At 43.2% G+C, this 23,116-nt stretch overlaps 1 protein-coding gene across 3 annotated transcripts in view; it reads right to left on the minus strand.

The window, feature by feature from the left end:
* Positions 1–4,708: 4,708 nt before the first annotated feature.
* ank1b (ankyrin 1, erythrocytic b) overlaps positions 4,709–23,116 on the minus strand; it is a 66,691-nt gene continuing 48,283 nt past the window's right edge. Inside the window, exons 27-43 of one of the 3 annotated variants that reach the window (XM_041959681.1) lie at positions 21,825–22,049; positions 21,100–21,254; positions 20,689–20,900; positions 18,660–18,864; positions 18,370–18,466; positions 18,004–18,232; positions 17,477–17,605; positions 15,883–16,002; positions 14,799–14,883; positions 13,567–13,641; positions 13,342–13,473; positions 12,905–13,063; positions 12,116–12,187; positions 6,129–6,774; positions 5,877–6,006; positions 5,316–5,387; positions 4,709–4,777 (exon numbers count right to left, since the gene is read on the minus strand). In XM_041959681.1, the coding sequence (XP_041815615.1) occupies positions 4,709–4,777; positions 5,316–5,387; positions 5,877–6,006; positions 6,129–6,774; positions 12,116–12,187; positions 12,905–13,063; positions 13,342–13,473; positions 13,567–13,641; positions 14,799–14,883; positions 15,883–16,002; positions 17,477–17,605; positions 18,004–18,232; positions 18,370–18,466; positions 18,660–18,864; positions 20,689–20,900; positions 21,100–21,254; positions 21,825–22,049 (2,812 nt within the window). Of the gene's footprint in view, positions 4,778–5,315; positions 5,388–5,741; positions 6,007–6,128; positions 6,775–12,115; positions 12,188–12,904; positions 13,064–13,341; positions 13,474–13,566; positions 13,642–14,798; positions 14,884–15,882; positions 16,003–17,476; positions 17,606–18,003; positions 18,233–18,369; positions 18,467–18,659; positions 18,865–20,688; positions 20,901–21,099; positions 21,255–21,824; positions 22,050–23,116 lie in introns of all 3 variants that reach the window. The other 2 variants (XM_041959682.1, XM_041959680.1) reach the window with 2 other exon arrangements.

Raw genomic sequence — 23,116 nt, forward strand, 5'->3', positions numbered from 1 at the left:
ATTAAGTCTTGTAAATGGTTTGAGCTGGTGTACAGGGTAAGATGATCTATACATATCTTCATGTCAGAATGATTCTGATCGAAAGGCTTGTATACATATTCACGTTTGTTTATCCTCTCTCCAGGACGATACAAAAGAAAAGAAAACAAGTGGTCATAGCTACAAAGCCTCTACATTCCCCATGATGTGGGTGTTGGCCTAGTCTAGATAATGCTTAAAGAACATCCATAACAACTCTATGAGGGTGCATAGCATTCTAATTAAATATATTTTGTCATATATTTATACATATATTTTCATAAAAACATCTTTTTTTGTGCATGTGCGCAGTTGCATTCCTTAGGATAGAGTAATATGATATTGCGTTTACATTGTCATGTATCCATTCTAAAGGAGTATAGGTGATCTCTATTCTTCGCAACAGTTAAAATTTTACAATACTTTTTTTTTTTTTAAATACATCGTCGTAGATTACACGTCCTCTCAAGTCACAAGCCCGGTAAAAACTTTCTCTCTTCTTCCCCCAGATCCAACACGCACGCACACACACGCACGCACCCACTCACACACACACACACTACACAGACATGGTGGAGTTGAAGTCATCATAGTGTGGAGGTTCACTGACTCGTTCAATTCAGACTGAAAATCCAAATTATGTTTGTAAAAATCCACCCCAGAGTGGTAATCCCAGGATCAATTAAAAATTTCCATTAAAATAAAACTACAGAATTTCACTCAGTGGTGAAGTGTAGATAACTGTAGGCTAAACAAAGGGATAACAGAGGCTATATAAAACATGGATGTACTCTCTCAGTGATGTCTGCCACAGGTTACTGAGGAGCCGTTGTGAAGTTTAGTGTCAGTGCCTGACTCCACCAAACTCCCAGCTAATCAAAAAATGGGCAAAGAGGTGGAGCGTGGGTGGCGGAGAGGCGGTCCTAGCACCTAGCTAATGACCCCATCTACAGTTGTCATGAACAGGTAAAATTTGCTATAGAGACCCAAACCATTTTTGTCCCAAACTGTAAATACATTTATTTCTGCTGTAAAGTTGGCCATTTTAATATGGGGGCCTATGGGGATTTACTCGCTTTAGAGGCCAGCTTCAAGTGGTTATTCAAGAAACTGCAGTTTTTGACATTTCCAAATTGGAATGGCTTCATTTTTCAGGTTGCTGCTTCGAGTCCCATCACTCCGACGGAAACTCTACCCTCTAATACATCTCTAATACATTTATCACCCCAAAGAAAATGATATTTTCTAATTAATTTTCTGTACATTGCATCACCTTCATGATAGTCTAATTAAGTTTCAAAGCTTTCTCTGCACTAATTTTAACAGTACCTCTTGTGGATCTATTTAAAGTGCAACTAAACACACTTTATGCTGATAAGATGCATCGTGAAGACGACTGCATTTACTGCACAGAGGCAGTTCCCCTTGCAAATACAATGGACGGCTGTTACTGAGAAAATGCAGTGAAGAGTGTCGAAAATGGGGTTTGATGTGATTAAAATCTTAAGGATTATGACTTTAAAGGTGAAGTGTGTAGTATTTAGCCGCATCTAGTGGCGAGGTTGCAGATTGCGACCAACTGAAGTCACTCAGAATTTAAAAAAAAGATGCTTTGGCAAGATTACAGAGCAGGTAAAAACAAAGACAAACAAACAAACAAAACCCCCCAACTCGCTTGCAGCCCACAGATAAATGCAGTGAAGGGAAACTAGGAAAATGACTTCAAATAAACAGCTGAGCAGCAGGGAGGTGCAAAAAGCTGGGTGGTGACTGACCACATACTCAATACTCTGTGTCCTTTTTGGTCTTACTTGAATGAAAGAGCTCCCCACCACAAACACACATCCTCAAACACACGTACACACACACACACACACTACCACCCTGCTTCATACGTCCCACCGAGGACCCCCGTGCATCCCCATCCCTCCCAAAATGGCCCCAACACCAAAGTCTTATTCTGAAGCACTCGCTCGTCTTTTGAGAGGAGGACTCGGAACTTAAAAACAAAAACATTTTTGATTCTGACAGAGCAGAACTGAAAACCTGAGTGGAGTAACAGTGGAAAACATGTGATATGTAATTAAAAACGTGCCGCCATCAGACGGGGCTCTCATGTGCACGGACTGGGCATGGGAAATATGTGCATTCGTGTGATGTGGAACTAAGGTGTTCAATCATTCATTCGCTCATTCATTCTGTGTCTCACTCACTCAGGCTACAGTAGCATTTACAGTACTTAAATATTGTGTTTTGATCTCCAGGAAATGTGTGCTACCGTGATATGACCTTTCATAGTGCTGCCGTCAGGTTTCTGCATAAAGTAAATCTTTCAGAGATGACAGGGACAGTAGGCGCTTTACAGTGACGTCAGTGTATTCTTGAAAATTGTGAAACACAACTACAACTTAAATTACTCAGAAAAAGAACATGGAGTTTGGTGGTTTCCACCTTGCGGCGGCAGCAGACTCCTTAATAGGTATCACTGTATTAAGTTAACATATCCTGGTTTATATTTTGCTACGTTAGGTGCTGAAAAAACAAATAATCCCTCTCAGGCCTCTGCAGTCCCACACTGCTACAGCTGAGTCATCCGATCTCGCATCAGCGCGTCCTCTCTGACTCATTCCCATCAAGGTCGATGGAACCAGTCAGACGCAGCATAGCCGCCCAATGTCGAACTCGACCGCTGTTCGTCCAGATGGAGTTTCCGTCTTCACTGAGGAGTTCAGTCAGTCCCGCCTTTCATTTCAGATGCTTTGTGTAGATATACAGAACCCTGGCTTCCATCTTCTGTGCTCTTGTTGTTAAGTTTTATTGCTGTAGCAAACTCCAAAAACACTCTGACCAGGCGATGATTATTTAATGATGTACTGTCTCTGATTAGGTGTGTGCGTATGCATGTGTGTGTGTGCTTTTGTCTGTGTATATGAATGTATGTGTGTCTTCACAGTTCACGAGGTCTGGGGTCAGTGTTAATTAGACAATCACAGTGCTACCTGTCTGCCCTTGCCGCACAGCTCCGATCAAGCTGTAGTAGCATCTTTTACGCTTGCTGCCATTTCACTAGGAATCCCTCAAACCACTACATCCTCACATGAATCAGATCCTCCATGACTTCTCCACTTCTTTCACTTTGTTTCAAACGGACGAACCAAAATTAGACAGCGAGGCCCTACAGCTGCTGCAAACAGATAAAGAGGGAGCACACACAAAGTTTCTGGCGTTAGATGGAGGAGCTCTAGATGCTCATGGAGAGGCCTGTGATTTTACTGCATATAGACTGAGGCTACTGATAAAGGTTGTGAGGCAAGGTGACGTGCGCTACTGGGAGAAATGATGGAAGAAGGTAGAAAAGGTCACGGGGGAGGAAAACGTCTATCTTTGTGTTGTAGAGCTGCTGCACAATGCAACCGAGCAACCAACCGCTTTTCCAAAGAAAACATTCCCTGTTGTCTGAAAAACACATTTCCCCTGAAAACACGAGGGGTTGAAAGAGCGTCGGCTCCCTGCCGAGGTCGGACGACGCTTAAAACCAAGGCGGGCAGCTTTCAAAGGAACGAATAACAAGAAACGAGCTTCATCCACAAAGGAAAAGACGCCAGCACACGCAGACGGGAACACTCACGAGCAGGGGAGCACAGCGGCTTTCTCATTCCAGCACTGAGCGCGCCATGACATCACAGGGGCGGCGAGCCAATCATGAGGCGGGGCTCAGGGCCAAGCCAGAAGCGAGAAACACATGCGGCAGAGAAGAGTACACGCACACGCACGCACACATACACACACTGACACATGTTCACGTAGCATAGAGTGCATATATCACATTGAGAATAGTAGGGGAAAGGGTCCACTGAAAGAAGCATTGGTAGGCTCAGCGGAGGCTTAGCTGAATACACAACCATCCATTGAGGGATTTTTTTTTGGCTGTAGTGTTATTGGACTCAAATTGCTTGCCACTCCAGTTGGGGGGGGGGGGGGGGGTAAGGGCATTAAAATGGCCTGGGGCCCAAGCGTGGGCCAGCCCCGTACCGTGTACCCCTTCAGTTTGTAGATAATGACAGTTCAAAAGGTCAAAGGGCATGCACCAGCAGTCATCATGCGATTACAGTTCACAGGAAGCACTTTTTGTTGCTTTTTTTTTTCTTGGTTGTTTTACTGACATTTATATTTTTTGTAAAAAAAAAAAAAATCATCATGCCTTAGTTTAGTTGATATTTTTCTTTACAAATGTTATAAAACTACAAGTTGAACTTTTTTTTTCCTCGGTCTCGTTTCTTTTGCGGTGCTCCATGGTCACGCGTTGAGGATGATTCTGTGTTTGTCATTTTGTAGTTTGCACTTCTTAGTCTTTGTCTCACTCTTTCTTTCCCTTGCTCATTTTCCTCTGCGGTCCGGTTGTGTTTTTGTGTAGGATGATTTGGCAGTGGCTTTCCGGTCCTAGAAAACAGAGAGGGACACCATCAACACTCAAAATACAGGCTAAACAATAATAAAAAAAAAAACATTATCAAAGTGAACAAAATGCCAAATCTAGGGTTCTAATTTTGAACAGAACAGCATGTGAGAGACTACTGAGCTCTAACTGAGTCCAATAAGTTGCCATACAGGCTTCTATCCAAGCACTGGGATGCACAAGTGCTTGTTGTGTGTCCCGTACCTGGAGGACTGGGTAGTACGTATGTGTATTTCAGTGTTTAACTCTCCGCAGACTGGTGCGCTGCACTGACTGAGCGCCCTTTCTAACATCCACCCCCACCTGGAGCAAGGAGGGAGGGAGGAGGGAAGGAGACAACACTCGGACCGGTTAACTGCTGAAGCCTCTACATGGAAGCAGAGCAGGAAACTAACTTGTCTGTCCACCGGCCAGCCTCTGTGGCTCGCTGCAGTCCCCAGAATTCACCAGCTGTCACTGTTTTACATCCAGAAATTCATCAGCCAATCAGGTTGGAGGAGCTCGTTCCCAAAGAAGCCACTGCCTGAGACATGTTGTTCAGCGGTGATGAAAGGCGGTGAAATCACACTTTTCTACTAACACTCATTTTGTACAAGTAGGTCGTGCTGTATTTAATTTTTCACATGTCTAATTTCAGAATCATGGTTGGCTTGTTGTCAAATCTGCTGATGGGGACAAAATACGTTTAACCATCATTTGGCTGGTGGCTACTGTTAATTTCCCACCCTGTGTGTCAGGCTATGCGACTGATTCACAGGAAAATGCTGTCTGTCTGCTTGAGTTTACAGTGCTGGTGTGTGAATGTCTCTCAGTGCGAAGCGTGAAAACTTGGCTGACTCACCTTTCGAGCGAGCACGTTTCCGTGTTCGGAAACAAACTGCGCCTCAGCAGCATAGTCCTCTTTCTCCTCTCTCTGTGCAAAAATAACAGTTTCCATATTAATAGCAGTTCACAGGACTCATATTTGTCAATATCAATAAATTCTTTGCAATCAGAAATGCAAAACCAAACCAAAAAGCATCGGACATGGCTGATGTCCCCATGTGTTGCACCACACAACACATCATTCTGGTCAGGTTCATCAAAACAATCAATTTTGATGATCGTTGAGCTGTTAAGTGAGATTAAAATTGATGGTTGTGAGCAAAAAATCAAATTGAATGGCTGTCTTCCCAGCTGATAATAATTCAAAAAAGATAAAGGGATGGAGAAAGATGTTCCCCTTCCAGGCGCAGGAAGCAGCGGGTGGTCGGCGTGGCAACCTGACCTGGCCCCGCCTCAGCTCCTGTTCCCAAGCACGTTGGCCCGCCTCCTGGTGAGAGAAGCCCAGCCCCCTGTCAAAGGGCTGCGTGCCCTGCAGGAGGCGCCCACGCAGCACATGAGAGTAACCCGTGTCACACACCGGAGTCAGCAGAGCCTCCTGGGCCACGCGCAAGCCCGGCACGTCACGTCCCGATGACACAGAGCCCACCCAGCCGTGCAGGGAGTCCTTGTCCGGTAGGTAGGGTTGAAATGCGCCACCTCCCACCACTCTGGAGATCAGAATGCAAAAGCAAAAGGAGAGAGAAAGAAATAGAAGAAAACCAAAGTGATGCAAGGAGTATGTTTCTAGTAAAAACAACACACAGCGTAGTCACAGTTAAAGCCGACGTACCGGTTATCTCCATTGTGCTCCGTAGCTCGACTCAGTCCCGACATCTGGGCGTACACCTGCTGGCCTGCAACAACAGAAATCCCTTCCACTGAACCCAGCCCTACACTTCCACCTCCCCCTTTTGCTCCTCCTCCTGCTGCGAGGGCCTCCCCTCTCCTTCCATCTGACCTCTGACCTCCCAGCTGCCCGTTTAGGTTGACCTTGGGGACGGCGCCACTGGCCCTCACCCTGTCCCTGTCTGCCAGCACAGTTGCCGGCTCCTGTGGCGCCTCCTCCTCCTCAACCTCCCCTTCTTCCTCCTCCTCCTCCTCCTCCTCCAGCTCCATGATGGAGCCGCTGGCCCCACTGGCTCCGCTGCTCGGGCGACCCAAGCTGCAGGGAAGGGAGAGCGTGGCGCCCTCCGAGTCGTCCGCCCGACTGCTGCCCTCCAGTGAGGAGTCCTCCACTGTAACCAGCGAGGGGCTGACCCCTGCTGGCCACACCTGAACGTCCGACATCTCCATTAATGTGTCTTCCTCGGTGGTGGCGATGGGGGCGCACTCGAGGCTGGAGACCTCCTGCCAGTAGGGCTCCGCACCCAGCGGAGAGGGCAAGCTGTACTGCATGGAGGCCGGGGACAGCAGCTCCTCCTGCACCAGCCCATAACCTGGAGGGAAGACAGGGGCGAGACAAGAGAAAGACTAACACCACGCAGGCACAGCCAGGGGAGGATGGGGAGGTGGTGGATCGACTGTTTCTCCAACCCATGAGGAAACAGTGTGGCTCAGCCCTGTCCCAATACACCACGAAGGAGAGTTTTTATAACGCCAGAGATTTTAGATTAGGATATCCCTCAGTCCATTTCAATTATTAGCGAAAAGGGAAATATGCTGATCCTAAATCCTGAACCAGCAATCTGACTTAAATAAATCCAGCCGGTGTGTTTTATACTACTTTCAGTCTTAAAGTAGAACACTGAAAAATACTGATCTTTCAATTCTGAAATCAGCTTCCCTCATCTTTATAATGATAATTTGTCGAATGGTAAAATATTTGGACTGATTTCCTTCTCTTTATGGGTTTGATCTAATGCACTTTACGTTATTGTCATTGGGACACAGCAAAGAGAGTGAGGTGGGGGTCAACAGGGTTTTGTGTACCATCCATTGTCTGTGAGGTGAATGGTGCAGGGCTGTAAGAAAGTAAATCTGGAGAACATACACTGTGTTCCTCGATAAAAAAGATGAGTACTTATACAGTAAATTGATTGTGGGGTTGGCACGACATAAATGTATCAGTTCGTTATCTGAGAAAAGTGTTCCAATTTCATTTTAGTATCCTGATTGCAAGTGGAGCTCATTAAGAGGCTGGTAAAGATAATCAGTCCATTAAAGCTGCTGGATTTACATTTACAATATTTACTGGAGGTTCATTCAAAAGACATTTTAAATTTGCTGTTCTTTAGATCATCATTGGTGTTAACCAATTGAGGCAGCGGCTGGGTGCCGTACATTTCCCAGAATGACAAAATACAATATTTCCCAGCAGTTCTGATACAAATACCAAAGCTCTCTAATATCGTTCCAACCCATGCTCCTGAGTCGGAGTCAACAGCATCTTGCAGATTCTGCAGAGGAAAATGCAAGTTACTGTTGCTCTTGCATTCTCCTGTAGCAACACAGTCATGCATTTATATGTCTGCACCCAAAGCATCCAAATAAAGGTCACTGCACACGCACACGCACGCACGCACACACACACACACACACACACACACACACACACACACACACACACACACACACACACACACACACACACACACACACTCCCATACATACATAGAGACACGGTCATCAATACACGGGCACATTAGACAAACCTATTACGTTTAAAGACTTGGTTGTGCCAGTTAATTTATTACTCTGCTCAGCCTCTTAAGGTCCAGGAGGACTTCATTGACAAATTGACTGTAAATGAATAAATTACATTTTGTGGATATCAAATATTATTCAACACTTATAATTGAACCTATAATGACTTTTGAGTATAACGGTATAGCATATAACATATTATATTATAGTATAATAGTATTTAGTATAATAGTATGGTATATAATAGTACTTGTCAATATATTTTTGTTCAACTTTGGTTCTATTACAACTTTAGTATATATTAAGACGTCATTCACTAGGAAAATACAAGAGGACACACACAAACACACGATCAAATACACAAACACACATTTTATTTGGTGACAATTCTTCTTTATCATCCTAACTTCAGGGTAAAACAAATATGTGTGTAATATCAAAAGATATATTTCTATTTTGATTTACTGCACAAACAGAATAATGAGAACAACTTTGTTTTCTCCGAGTTTTAATGTCATTCAGGTTCAGTTTTTTTTTGATAGATTGTCTGGATCTTGAAGTAATTTTTCTCACTTTTTTCCTTTTCTCCCCTAATAACTTGATTGAGTGTCCTTTTGATTCATTATCTATTATCTAAATGTAACATGAAGACATGGTTGAATGTCTTTAATTATTCAGAATAAATAATGAGACATTTTCAGTATTTAAACTAATAAACTTTGGAAACATTATGTTGAAAAAAGCTTATAATGTACTGTATATGCTACACATCTTTGTCATATTTAAAAACAATAGTACTCTCACACATTTCAGTGCATGTGACAGGTTTGGATTGGGGATTGATTGTAAGTAAAATGTTTTTGATAAACTGTTGCATCGATGAGTTCAGATGAAAGAAAAAAGGTGAAATTTGAACAGTAAAGGAGCACTTCACCCAAAATCAAAGTTAGGATGTGTTCACACTGTTCTGCTTCAGAGCCCTAATCCACCAAAGTCTGACCAATGTGACAGGTTACAGTCATAAACATGTGCAAACTATGTCAAGGCTTTCTGGTTTCTTTTCCTAGAAGAACCTCAGGCAGAGTGTGAGCACAACCGGTTTTATACATAATACTGACAAATGTCCCCTTTTCAATGAAATATGGCAATCAAAAGCTAACATATTTAGCATTCCCTGTGCTTACTCTAGAATAATTAGCATTTGTTTGCAAGAATCAATTAATCTCATGTGTGGCGGTTTGACTATACTTCACAATCCCATTCATTTCAAAACCAGCCTGTCTATTAGTGATTATGACTGTGGAGGAATATAATAATAATAGCATGAAGAAGGATGAGTAAGAAATTTCAACTTTTAATGAGTGTTGTCTATCAGTACATTTACTGTATGGAAATTGCTGTAATGTGCAGCTGTGGAGGCATCGCTACCGAGGCACTGATTAACCCGATAAATTTAAGTGAACAACTAGATGCTCAGACATGTTTAATGCTCTCCAAGTATTTCCTTTTTTGGCAAAGCTAACATACAGTATGCTTTTTTGCAGAAACAGCACATGTTATATACCCTTAAGGTTCGGCTACGTTCAGAAAATGAATGAAACATCTTACCTGAAAGGCAATTAAGTGTTTTTTCTATTCTCAGATTTTAAAAGCTTACAGGTCAGATGAATCAATGCAGATTAGTTGCTCACAGAATTTCACAGAAAGTCAAATAGTAGCTAAAAACCACTGGAATCCACATCAGCTCTGACCAGTAACAGTATTAATGGGTGAAATACCTCTTTACTGTGTAAATTGTTGTGCATACGGACTAAATGTGAGTAAGCATGTGTGTGAGTGTGTGTGTGTGTTTCTGGGATGGTACAGGGCCAGGGGGATGAGCGGTGGCGTCAGAATGAGGTGAGCAGGGAGGAATGAGTCAGAATTAGAATGAGTTAGAATGAGTTAGATGGATCTGGGTTAGCCTTTCCCTTCACTCCCGCTATTTAAACACAAACACACGCACAAGGTGTCGAAGGCACAGGACGTCAGTGAAGCACAAATAAACAAAAAAGGACAATACGTTGCACAGCACGCGACTCACTTAGCACTGTACACGCACACACACATAAACACATACACATACGCACAGCACTGCACTCATATTGAAATACAGATGAGAACACACAGTTCTGGCTCACAGGTGAGCCTCACATGTACAGAGGTAAATCACGCACGCCCAAAACAATACACAAACACGCCTCACAGCAATATCCCTGCTGGCAGATAACGTTCAGACAATGTTGACAGCGAGTCCGTCATCAGACTTGGGCAAAACATTGATTGCGAAAATCAAATTAAATGTTCAGTGTAGATTGATTTTAACATCGTTTGAGTGAAAGCATTTCTTTCACTTTTCACACATGGTAACTGCATGAAAACACTAGTCATGCTATAAGAGAAAACTAGAGTCCCGTTCATCAAAAGCTGTACAGTTAGATATTTTGCCCATGAATGAAAGACATCGTGTCACAGCAACATTGTGCATTGAACATTATGTGCTACGCAGCTGACCGTGTGTTACAGCGTAGTATTAAACAACGAACCATTTATTTTACAGGAAAAGAAAAAAAAACAACCCATTTGTTTGTTAATATAGCATTAAAAAACAAGACTGAAATACATCCATTGAACAGAGAAAACATTTTACACTGTGAAGAAAAACTTCATACATTGAAAGCATGCCATGCACATAAAGATGTCAAAGATATCAAAAACAGCAAACAGCAAACTTTATTATGTTCAGGAAAATCCTCACTCACAACTCTCATTCACTGTACAGACACAAATCATCTTCAGTAGACCTGGGTAGAATGAATTTTAAGATGTTTTGATATAACTAAAGTAGTAAACTGAGCCTAGCTGTTCTTGCAAGGCATTCCAAACTTTTCTTGTGTAAAAGCAAAATATCCACACACATAAATTCCTTGCAAGCTGAAGGAAATATAGTGATTTTCCTGACTTAATGTGAGTGCTAACAAATTCAGCTACTATAAATTAAAGCCCAGGTCCGAAACACACTCACACACAAACTTACACACACACACACACAAACAGATACTGTAACAGCAAAGCATGCAGCATGCACATGCACCAACTGTAGTACACACACAGAGCTGGATTGAGAGAGGAGGAGGAGAGGGTCCCCGCTCGACTGAACGAGGGAGGAGCGCGGGAAAATAAGATGACAAGAGAGGAGGAGGAGGCCCAGAGGTCAACATGAGGTCATATGAGGTCAGAGGTCGGACAGGAAGAGCTGTGAGGAAGAACAGCAGGAGAGGGGGGGAGCAGGAGGAGGAGGAGGAGGAGCAGGACGGCTGGGCAGCAGATATGACATGTCATAGGTTCAGAGACAGACTGAGAGTAGGAAGGACAAGAGAATGTCCTGAGCACAAGACAAAAGTTCAAGACCGTGAGAACATTGTTGCAATGTCTGCTGTCGATCAGACGTAGTGAGGAGCCAGATTCTGTCTTGTTCTCAGGGAAAGAAAGAGAAAGGCAGAGAGAAAGGAAAGAGTGAAGGATAGAAACAAGGTATGAAGGCCCAGAGCACACTATCAACTGTGTACTAGCGCCACTTCTGACTAGTGTATCCATCCCAGACACACGCACATGTATGCACACACACACACACGCGCATGTATGTGCGCACACTCTCACACAGGCACACGTGCACACATGTAATCTAGACAATCCCAAACATCCTTAGCTGAAAATCAGGAATTACCCATTTGTTAAGCCTGCTTGGCTCTAAAAATGTCTACGTTTACTCTTAAAATCTTGTCTGTAACCGCAAAATATCCTCGTTTCTCATATTAAGTGAGGAGAGTAAGAACCGTCATGTTCAGGGCTCAAGTATGAGGTGTGAAAAACTGTAACTGAGAAAAAAACAAAACATGATTGTGCCCCAGTGAGGAATGCACAGAGGCGGTGTTAGTGCATGCTGCAAAAGGCCAGGGTTTATGGTGGGAGAATGACACCATTCCTCAGACCTCAAAAACATCATTTGAGATTCATTACCATCATCATCATCATCATCATGTACATGTCATGAGCAGCAAACCACCATGCAGCCCGAGTTCAACTTCAACTTACCCCTTCTGAAAAACGGGGGTCTAATAACTCTTGGCTTGTGCACTAGGCGTGGTGGCCTTGTGTCCGTGACCTCTTGTGGAGCAACAGAGACAAGGTACAATGGCTGTTACCCACACTCACAGGGAAGCAGGGAGGTTTTCAGAGGTGGAACGTAAGAGAGAACAACAGCTCACCTCACCCACCCCTTTCAGTGGCGCTGACTATGCCAGCTGTTGTGACCAACAGATTTGTTTACAGAAAAAAAAGCATTCCAGTAAATAAATTCTGGAGGAATAACTGTGAAATTGGTGCAGAATCATGGCGATTTTTCAATCAATTTACCTGTAATATTCAGTATATGAACCGCTGAATTCCTTTTCAACTTGAATTTGCTAAGATTACCAAGTCCACCAAACACTGTACTTGGTAATTGAAGCCTCTGATTAACTTTCCTCTTTCTGCTTGAGTATGAAATTCCTGTAAACTTTCATTTCTAATTGTCACAGATGGGACAATCACATGAGCTAAACATCAGTCCCACCATGAATGTATTATGTATTCATCTCATATATTGTGTATATGAAAACTTTATTAACAATGAATTTTTTTGTCATTTTTGTAACATATCTCAAATAGAGACAACTCTGCATTCTTTAAAAAAAGGATTTATAACTTAAAATAAAAACATGAAATGATCTAACTTTGGTGTTACATTGTTTAGCTTCAAGGAAACAAGGCTTTAGGACTACATACAAGAGTGCAGCACACTGTTTGCATTGCGCGGCGTTTGATGTGTTTGTGTAGTCTTACCATTGATGACACTGGGGGACAGCAGGCTGGAGTCGCGGTCGCTGAGTCGACAGGCACCCTCCTCTAAAGAACCGGGTCCTGGCTGCGGAGCCTGGCCCTCCAGAGAGGTTACAATGTCTGCACGGTCGATGTTTTTCAGGGCGGTGTACAGGCTCTCCACTGAGGGAGAAACACGTTGATGGTGGGGTGGCAGACAGATGAAAAGACAGGAACGGAGAAGTATGTGCCGGAGGAGAGGGAAGTCAAGAAAGATAGGAAGTCAAAGAGTATTCTAGAGCCAGACTGAACAAATATAATGATGTAATGTCACGTGTTGGTTATGCAATGCCAGATTCACGTTTGTGCTGCAATTGATGGACAGAATCCTGCAGAAGGCAACATCTGTGACTTGAAGCAGTTTGCATGTAATGACAAATGACAGTAGTGTCTCCACTTACTCTTGGCCCTTTTGCCTTCTCTGCTGGCCCACAGGTTGAGCAGAGCAGAGCTTTGGTCCAGCAGGGAGTTGGGATTCTCCACACGGATCCTGTTGATGTCGTCCACGCCGAACTGAAGCTCGCGTGCCAACTCTGACAAATGGAACAACGCAAATAAATAGATAACGTATGAAAGCAGATAGATGCAGCAGATGGATAGCTCCTCTGATCTTCTCAGCGACTGACCTGCCCAGCTCAAACCCAGCTGCTCAGATATGATGTTGATCTTGATCTCAGTCCTCTCCATGGCATTCACAGTGGCTAAAGAAAAAAGCAAATGCCAGTGTCACCTCGACAAATACGTATACATTCATTGAACTAAGGGGATTGTAACTCTGGATCTAATTAAAAATATGTAGACTCTCTAAGTCACAATTTATTTGGACTGTCCAGTTGATATATATTAATATAATTTCCAGTAAAATGTCATGTCAAAACACTCAGAGCTCAGATCAGAGTTAATGTTGGGACCCAGTGGTCAGATAATATCAACTCTGGACCATCCAAATGGGTGTTATTGATAAACACTCAAATACTGCAGGCAGTTTCTATTAGATTTTCAGTTTCATTAAATCTTCTGTATCCTAAAAGACTTGCTGTTGACTCAAGTTAATTGCATCACTTACCTTGATAAAAGCATTGCTCTGTTGAAGGAAATAAGCAATACCCAAAACACTGTTTTTGTCCAAATAATCTTCAGGTTAAGCACACCATATTGACAGGGGAGGTCAGAATTTGGGGTTCATTCAGGTGCTAGTCCCACCAATCAAAGTAGCATTCAGTAACCATTATAGAGGGACTGAGGTGCAATGTAGCAGCGCTGTGTAACTGATAGACAGAAAAGGCCTTTCCTCTTCAACTCTCCCGCCATCAGCAATGTTTGAACCAACCAGCCACCTTGACTCTGTTCATTTACCACAGGCCAATCAATATAAGGACTCCTCTGTCTAGCTCCACTGCGAGGTCCTGCCCATTCCCAGTGCTAAGCTACGGTGCTAATGCTAACAGTATCTGCTGCCATGCCATTGGAAATCGCAGTGGAGACACCAGCGCCATGCAAACCAATCACAGAAGTCATTCATCTACCAGGACACTGAGGAAAGAAAAGGCTAATTGCCATGTGCAATGGAGCCATTTTGGGTTATGTTGGGGGCTGCTGCTCATCTTTTGGTCGCACATTCAAAACGGTTTCCTCTAACTGCACTGCAAAGGACTCTGGGGCATATTGTAGAGCAGTGCATTGCATCCAAGGCTTAGTCTTTGTGCCATGCGTGCACGCGAGACAGATAGGGGGGATATAGAGAGGGCAGAGTGGGAAGCGAAGGCTTGTGGGTAAAGGGGGCAGTGCAACATTCAGTGCCCATCTCCACTGTGTATAAGTCAGGAGAGGGCAGAAGGTCAGGCAGTGAAAGACTCACCCACACCAGGCTCGTTCAGTGCACTGTAACGTTCCCTCAGGGCGAGGGGGGTTAAAGTTCGCCTGCGCTCCTCACTTCCAACAACCTAGAAAACAAAAAAAAGCAGCCGTTTGCATCCAAAGCGATTTACACGAAGATAAATAATTCCTCAAAAACAATTCATAAAAAAAAAGGGGTGTGACACCATTGGACTGAAACAAAAGAGCACATAGCCTTGTTCAGGCTTGCAATTAGCTTTTACAGTGTATTGATAAGGAGGTTGTAATACCACATCCAGTCACTAGATGCCAGTAAACATATGGTCTAGAGCTGCAAGCTACAACGACAGGTGTCTTGAAAGATTACTGGCAGAAGAAGAAAGTGTAATTACACTTGCTCTAATGTGTGTCTACAGAGTTTGTGTATTAGCAATAAATATTACTTGAAAAAGTCAAGTTTCTATTATAACTTTAGATTACAGTTTACAACTTCTTTTTTTCATCCCCATGTGATGGCAGTGCCCAGTTGTTAGGTTAGCAGGCTGTTCTGTTGGCCTCTACCTCATCAATACTGTGTTTTCATCTCTGGTGAGAATTAGCTGGGTCAGTGTCTGCTGGTATCTGAGCTGGCGCCTTTCTCACCGACCCGATTGTGCAACACATATCATGCTGTTTCCTTGGTAGGCTCAGCAATCCAAACAAAAAAAAAAAAGACGCACCAGATATTTACATGCTGAAAAGAACCCTTACCAGCCCCTGCAGGCTATTATAGCCGTGGATGTCACCAAAGGACGTAATCTAACATTACAAACTTTTTTTTTTTTTTGGTTAGCATGAAAATATGATGTATTCATATAGTACAAGCATTAATTAAGCAAAAAACCCTGTTCAGTTTATTTGGACTGACAAAACGGAATGACAAATATCTGATGAAAATGGCCGACTTAATCCCCCTTCACACTTTCTAAATAAGACATTAGCTAGACACCTTAGAGAACAACTTTGCATACCCAGACCTCTGTCTCATCATGCACATGGGCGTCCAGGGAAACTCAAAGGTTTGTGTATGTGTGCTTGCAGGGAGGTGTCTGCAAGCAAGTCCTTACCTTGACACATGGTGGCATGGTTATGTTAAGGTTACACAGTACATGCTGTGTATCCTCGTACTTGGTGCACTTCCGCAGAAAGGATAAAAACCCAGCTGCATCCTTGTTACTGTCTCTGACCTAACATAGAGACATGATAGACAGAGAGAAGACGAGAGAGAAGGAGAAGAGGAATATGGAGAAAATGGGGAAAAGGAAGAAACCAGATAGAGGGATGAAAGAGAGATGGGTGAGCAACAGGAGTCAGCAAGGAGAGATGGAGCAAAGAGGAAAGGAAGGAAGTGAATGAAAGAGACAGGGTAAGAGGCAGAACACATGAGAAAAGAAAAGATAAGATAGAGAGAGAGGAGGAGGAGGAGGAGGAAGAGAAAACAGATCAAAACTGGTATTAGATCCCTCCACAACGTCTCGAGCATGTGGCGCAGTAACATGGGACGAGAAGCAGGGGGAAACAGGGATGGAAGCAGTCCACAGGCAGGCGAGAGGGAGAGATTTACCTGCACATTTTACCTGGACGTCTGTCAGACCAGACAGTTACAGAGTGACCGTGAGAGAGAGAAAGAGAGACAGTGAGACAGACACGTACAGACAGGCAAGGCCGCAAGATAGGAAGGCAGGCAAAGAAAATGAGGGAGTCACAGGACATGCAAACAATTACCCAGAGAGTCAACAGGGAGACAGGTAAGTTGTTTGTTGCTTGGCTATACCGTAATGAAAGGATATTACGTATATTTAAGTATTCATCTAGCTGGTACTGAACAGTAGTGTGTGTCACACTGACAGACAAATAGATGGGTTACCAAACAAAATGAACAATGAAAAGGCAACAAAAAAATGACATAAATATGAAAAGAGAGACATGAAAAAGACACAAACAGTGTGAAAAGTCAAGGTTTAAGCAACATCAAGAAAATTCAGAGGGACAAAAAGAGACAATTAAGAGCAGAAAGGAGGACTAATTTTACAGTGATGCATCTGTAAACAGAGGGACACTTCAAAACAGGGTACCATTACATATTAGGGAGGTGTTTGTTATTACTGTGCACATTCATTAAAAATAAAAAGAGCCAAAAAATTCTTTAACTTGCAATTGGTTTAGAAAGAATAAACTGGATTTGACAAACACAAAGACGAATAAGAGACACACAGATTGAAAATGTATCAATACATAAAAAATATCAATAATTATCGCTTCAAACTGCATGAATTTATAGTGACTTTAATGTTTTTTTTTAACCTTAATATTAGACTTCATGTTACAGTTTTTCAGGTGTAGATTAGACTGTCATGGTGTGGTATTGGTCCTGAATGAGTGCAGAGGGATTGCAACACTGCTCTGTTATCTTCACTCTTACATGCTAACGGTGAGACTGCCTGACAGATATGACGGTGAAAAGCAAACACACAGAAAACACTGTATGAACAGGTTGTTCGGGTGATCAGCAGGTGGGTGCTCAGGAGGGAAACTCACTAACTGGCGAGAAAATCGTTGACACACTGACTCCAACAACTGAACAAACAGAACCACAGTACAGTATGAACACGTAGCGAGTGATAGAAAAGCAGGCACATGAACAGTCGGGCAAAGACAGACCTTGACTGAGACCGGCAGCCTGTTATCTCTGAAGGCCTGGAAGCTGAAGCTGCGAGGCTGCTGGGTGGCCTTCCTGATGGGCACGAGGTTGCCAGAACACTCGAGGTGCAGCGGCATGCCCTCCATCAGCTGTGGAGAGTTTCACAAAACAGGGTGAAGGTCAAGGGTGGCAAGATAAATCATAACAGAAAGAGTATCTGACAAGGATTTGACTCTTGTAAAACAGCCAGAGTGCGGATCGATATCATAAGACACAAACTCCTACTCCTCTGTACTGCAGAAAACTCTCTTGTAGAAGGATCACGTCTCCCAAGACGGGGAAGTTTTGGGAGCAACGCTGGCAATGCCTATATATGACTTTTGAGCAGCCACAATTAAATTCACATTATATAAAGCATTAGAAACAAGAGCCAATTGCACAGATTATAAATATATTTGCACTGTCTGTGAACTATGCCTGATTGTTGGTTGCCATGATCCCCAAACTTTCTGCAACACCTTTCCCCTTCTCTGGATCCTGTGCTGACCTCAATGTCTCGGCTGCGGGCCACTTCGGTGAAGTTTTCGTGCAGCTCCAGTGTTTTGTCCATCTTGTCGTCTGTCATGCAGTAACAACGCAAGCGTCCCTCGCGCGCTTCATTCATCTTGGCGAAAATAACAAACTTGGCCATATATGGAACAGACATCAGCTCCCGGTACAGCAAATTGGCAAAGGTCACTGCCTCTGCCGTGCGTGGACAGTCTGCCAGCCAGAATCTGGATGAGGTAGAAGAAGAGAAAAGAGAAGGTTGAGAGTGGAAGGTAGAGACTTGATTAATATTCAGTGTGTAAGACAGTGAGGAAGAAAAGCTGACTGGTAATACATTTGTCTTGATTAAGGCGGAGATACTCACCTTGCAGAAACATTGGTGGTAAAGTTGGCACAGTTGTTGGCGTACATCAGCTTGGTGGTTCCAGTGATGTCCTCCCACTGAGCGGGCGCTGTGCCACCTGACATACACCAACCACACTGTGTCATTCATGCCCTGATAACCAAGGTAACAGATGCCTACACACAAACTTTTACAGCTCATTTTGTGTAATAGGTGTATCCAGAACATTTGAAATAATTCAAAAAGTCATTATTTCACAGAAAAAGTAGGCACAGTTCTTGTCTTTTGATTAATTTCAAAATGGATCCTACCAATGACACTGCAGAGGAGGCGCAAGCTGGTGGTATCACCCTCCCCAGCATCCCGTGGACTCTCCCTCCAGGATGGTGGCAAAGGGATGCGCAGTCCAATTGGACGGTGAAATTTGCGTCGGCGTGGCTCGATGGTAACCACTGGGCTGAAGGTCGCCTGGTTACCAAGCTGCCGAGTCAGCAGCTCATCTGGGATTGGCTGCGCCTGAGGTGGATGCGGGGGGGTGAAAGGTTATCATAAACAAAGGATGTCAGAACAGATGGTGTAAAGGATAAGGAGTTGAAGAAGGTACATAAATTTGTTAAATATAAACTCGAGCATAAACACAATATAAAAGCTGAAGTAAGTAGAGGTGATCTGGAACAATAGCAAATAGAAAGGAAAAAGAAATAAGGGGAGGGTAGAAAAACAGAACAGAGCAACAGATGTGCCATAAACTGAAACATCAAACTCGCAGACATACTCACACATGCAACCAATTCATATTTCACAACTGACCCAACTCAGATCAGTGCATCAGCTCGGTCAGTGTGGCTCACAACTTAAATCAGGGAACTGAGGAGTGATGAATGGCTGGATAAAAGGAAAACATAAACAGAGCAGCATAAGGCAAAGCAAAAACTCATGCATAGCATCAGTGCTGTGACAAATCAGTGCTGTGACAGACAATGTAAACAATGCACACTGAAGTGACCAAAAAAGCGTAGAACCCATAATCCGTCGTAATCGCTCTGTCGTGAAAAACAAAACCAAGCCGAGGTGTTGTGTGAACGGAGCGAGAGCGTTTGCCAGGTTCCCATATGTGTGTCTGTGGAGGTCTGGATGAGTGACAGTCGACCACACGTTTGCCAAAAGCTTCAGTTTGGCAGGACAGACACCACGTGTTGCAAATGCTAATTTGGAAATGGCGCAGAACGTTACGACTGAGGCTGAGATACTCCTAACGTTATGTTGTCTAGTTCTTAGCAACAGTACGTGCAAGGTGATGTAAGCTTTATGTCACATAGGGTCTAAATCATATCATAGCTAGTGTTACAACACTTCTGACTTTTTCACGTAGCCGATTACTGCATTTCTTGCCTTGTCCTCGCTTTTCTTACTGTCTCAAAGTCGGGACGGCTTAGTTAGAAAAAGCTGACGTTATATACTTCAATACACCAAGCAGAGTTTAGTTACATTTGAATCAAAAGTTTTAGGGGCTTTAAATGTATGAAATAGCCTGTATCTGATATATAGAGGTTAATGTCTCACATTGCAAAAGACCGTACATGTTTTTGAGGATTTTAGCCATTTATTGCATATTTTGCAATAGAAAGCATAGTATATGCATATAGCCCAATGCTTTGGACTCTTCATATTTACTTCATATATTTGAGGTGGCTGTTGGTTTCAGGTCAGTTTCAGTTAAAGCAGTTTTTCTGTTCACTGTAATGAAAGAACTAAAGTAAATATATACTGTAATTAAATAAATGAAACCAACTACAAGAAATGTAAGGTGGGAAAAATCAATTTAAAAAATGTAACATGTGCAATAAATGTTGGGGAAAAACATGCGCAGTTCACAAACTCCCTTCAGACATCTGATGAAGAATCTACAGTCAAAATACAGCATCCAAATTCACTCCCAATGACTGATGCACAGCGCTTACATATTCAGGCTCATTTGTCAGATGGACAGATCATCAACTTCAGGATGTGAAATCTGTCAAGTCTCAACTCACAGAGACTGAGTGCAGCCAAACAGAAATGCCACAGGTAAACACGCTGGCATAGAGCACTGAGGCACAGACTGAGAGTCAGCTGTTTGGTAATACAACATCTGTCTTCAGTCATTTCTGAAAAGCACCAGATTGTCTCTCTGTTGTACCAACAAAACAACAAACACCCAAGCAATTATGAAAGATCTTGCGCAGGATCTATCGCATGTTTTTCAAACATGTCATTCCCTCTCCTCTCCATCACTCCTGCTCACTCACATCTCTCTCCCTCTGGTGTATTTTTGCTCCACTTTTCAACTCCTCTCCTTACCTGCAGTCCCAGTCTCACTCTCTTGGTGACGGCCGTCTCGGGGAAGATGGCCTCGACGTGGGGCACCAGCTTACTGGTCAGCCGGCCCCCCTCTGGACCGATCAGATCGCTCTCCTGCTGAATGCGGGAGACCACGGCGAAGTAGAGGGGGAAGTCGGTGGAGATGATGCGACGGATTCTCTTCTTCTCCAGCTCCTCTTGACTCTCCAGGTCTAGACAAAGAGTGAAGAAGAAGAAAGTTATTGTATTCTGTGTCATTGCTTAGACAACCCTCCCATAAAAAACTAAACATAAAAATCTCCTCCCTGTACCCTTGTTCTGCAACTCCAGGGTCATAAATCAAGATTAAGACTGATGTATCTGCAAGCGTGCAATGTCGCGCCAGCAGTCAATCATTACCATCACACTGACCTTCATCCATGCCATTCAGAATTGTTTCCAGCACTTCGTCACCGTAGCGATTGCGATGCTCCTTCCAGACCGAGCCGTTTTCACTGCGGAGGACCACAAGCTCTCTGTCCCCTCGGCCCAGTGAGGCAAAGTGGGGAATTTCCACTATTACAGGCCTGTAAAAGAACAAAAGAGATCTGCGTCAAAGTCTGTTTTTGAATCAGATTTCATGCTTGGACTTCTATTCAACACACAGAGCATCATGGATTAGTTTGAAGTAAGAAAATAAATAAAGACAAAATGGGGTTTGGAACATAAACAGATTTTGCAGTCTTATTTGAAAAAATAAAAGCATTAATATCCAATTTTGACTTGCAAACCTATTAATGTCCACTAGATGGCATAATAATCATTAGCTTGCAGTTTATTTTTAAATGAAACAAGACACAGCACATTATTGCAATCATGTTGCACAGATCCAGTGCAAGTCATTATTACTTCTGGTCTCTAGAAAATATCATTCCATGAAACTGATCAAATGTGCAACATTTTTTTATATTACTATAAAAAATCCTACATAACCTATCAAACCTTAAATATCATTTGCAGGGGCTGCTACATGCTGCAGATATAAATGCACATAGAAAACATTTGCACACAAAGCTCTGATTGACAAGTAATTCATACATGAACTGAATTCAAAGCCAGCCAAATGCAGCAAATAAACCCATATAAAGTTGACTCACCCAAGGAACTGCATACTGGACGGCCCTAGGGAGATGATACGGCTTGCTAGCCCCTCCCCCTCCACCAGCGGAGGAGGCGTGGTCAGTTTTTGAGGTTTGACCAGGCGGCAGGTAATGCGTGTTGGGGCAGTGCAGGTTCGAGGGGGAATAATAACTCGCAGGCCATGGTGCCTGCTGCCTCGCATGGAGCCTCCTCGAGCATCCACCATGAAACTCACCAGGAAGCTGAGAGTCAAACAGTGATAAGATGATTAAATGAAACGGCTCAGATGATCGCTTAATCATCTCTAAACTTGATGTGATTATGATCGAGATGCTCTTAGGCTAAAATAACACAGGCACATGAAATTTAACGACCGATACTGGGCTTTCCTTTCTGCTGAATGAGACAGAAGAGGAGTTGTGGTTCATTCAGCAGTGCTTTGAATTGATCTGGTCTCTGTCTGAGTGATTCATGAAGGAGACACCAATCGACTATGAGGGTGCCCTTTTCATTAGATTGTCTCAATATGGCAGGCGAGGACAGGCCATCTGGAGTGGCCACTCAGTGCAGCAACAATGACATAAATAGATTTAAAAAAAGAGAGCCCCATGCTGTTTTATCCTGCATTAGACAGGCAGCTTAATACAGGTGAGTGTGAGTGTGTGTGTGAGTTTGTGTGGCAGGGTGACTCTTTCCTCCTAACACCCTCACTTTATATTCTACTTTTCCACCGCTGACTCATTGTGCCGTGCATGAATTATGACTAAGCAGACTTCATAAATTAACATTCTTGTGCTTTATGGGCACATTTTGTCAGAAAGTGTCTGGAACACACAAGGTAAACAGATCTGATGGAGGCTAATATCGCGCCCAGGTAACGCTCCTCCTCGTTTACAATGCTTGACCAGAAATAGATGTAGCTTTTTCATTTTTTTCCAACAGAATATCTGATGCCGCTTTTATAACCAGAAAGTCTTTGTCGAACTTGCGTCTTCAGATGCCAATGTGGTTGCACTTCTGAAAGTTTGTCGAAGTGATGAGCTCTTGCTAGCATGCTGCCTCTCTCTCTCTCAGAGGACGTCTTTGTGACTCTGTAAGTTTGTGTGTGATATCAAAACATACCTCAATCACGTGTTTTATGCATGAACAATATAAACAAAGTGTAAACACAGGGACAGTCACCGTTACTGATCGTCACCATTGATGTTTTGATGTCAGGTACGTCATAACATGAGTAAAAGATGAGGGATGATTCAGCAAAGTGCAGCATTCTCAGCTGCATTTGAGTTTAGAAATCTGTGTTTTCTTT

Source organism: Chelmon rostratus, chromosome 19 (assembly GCF_017976325.1).
Source record: "Chelmon rostratus isolate fCheRos1 chromosome 19, fCheRos1.pri, whole genome shotgun sequence".
Taxonomy (NCBI): Eukaryota; Metazoa; Chordata; class Actinopteri; order Chaetodontiformes; family Chaetodontidae; genus Chelmon; species Chelmon rostratus.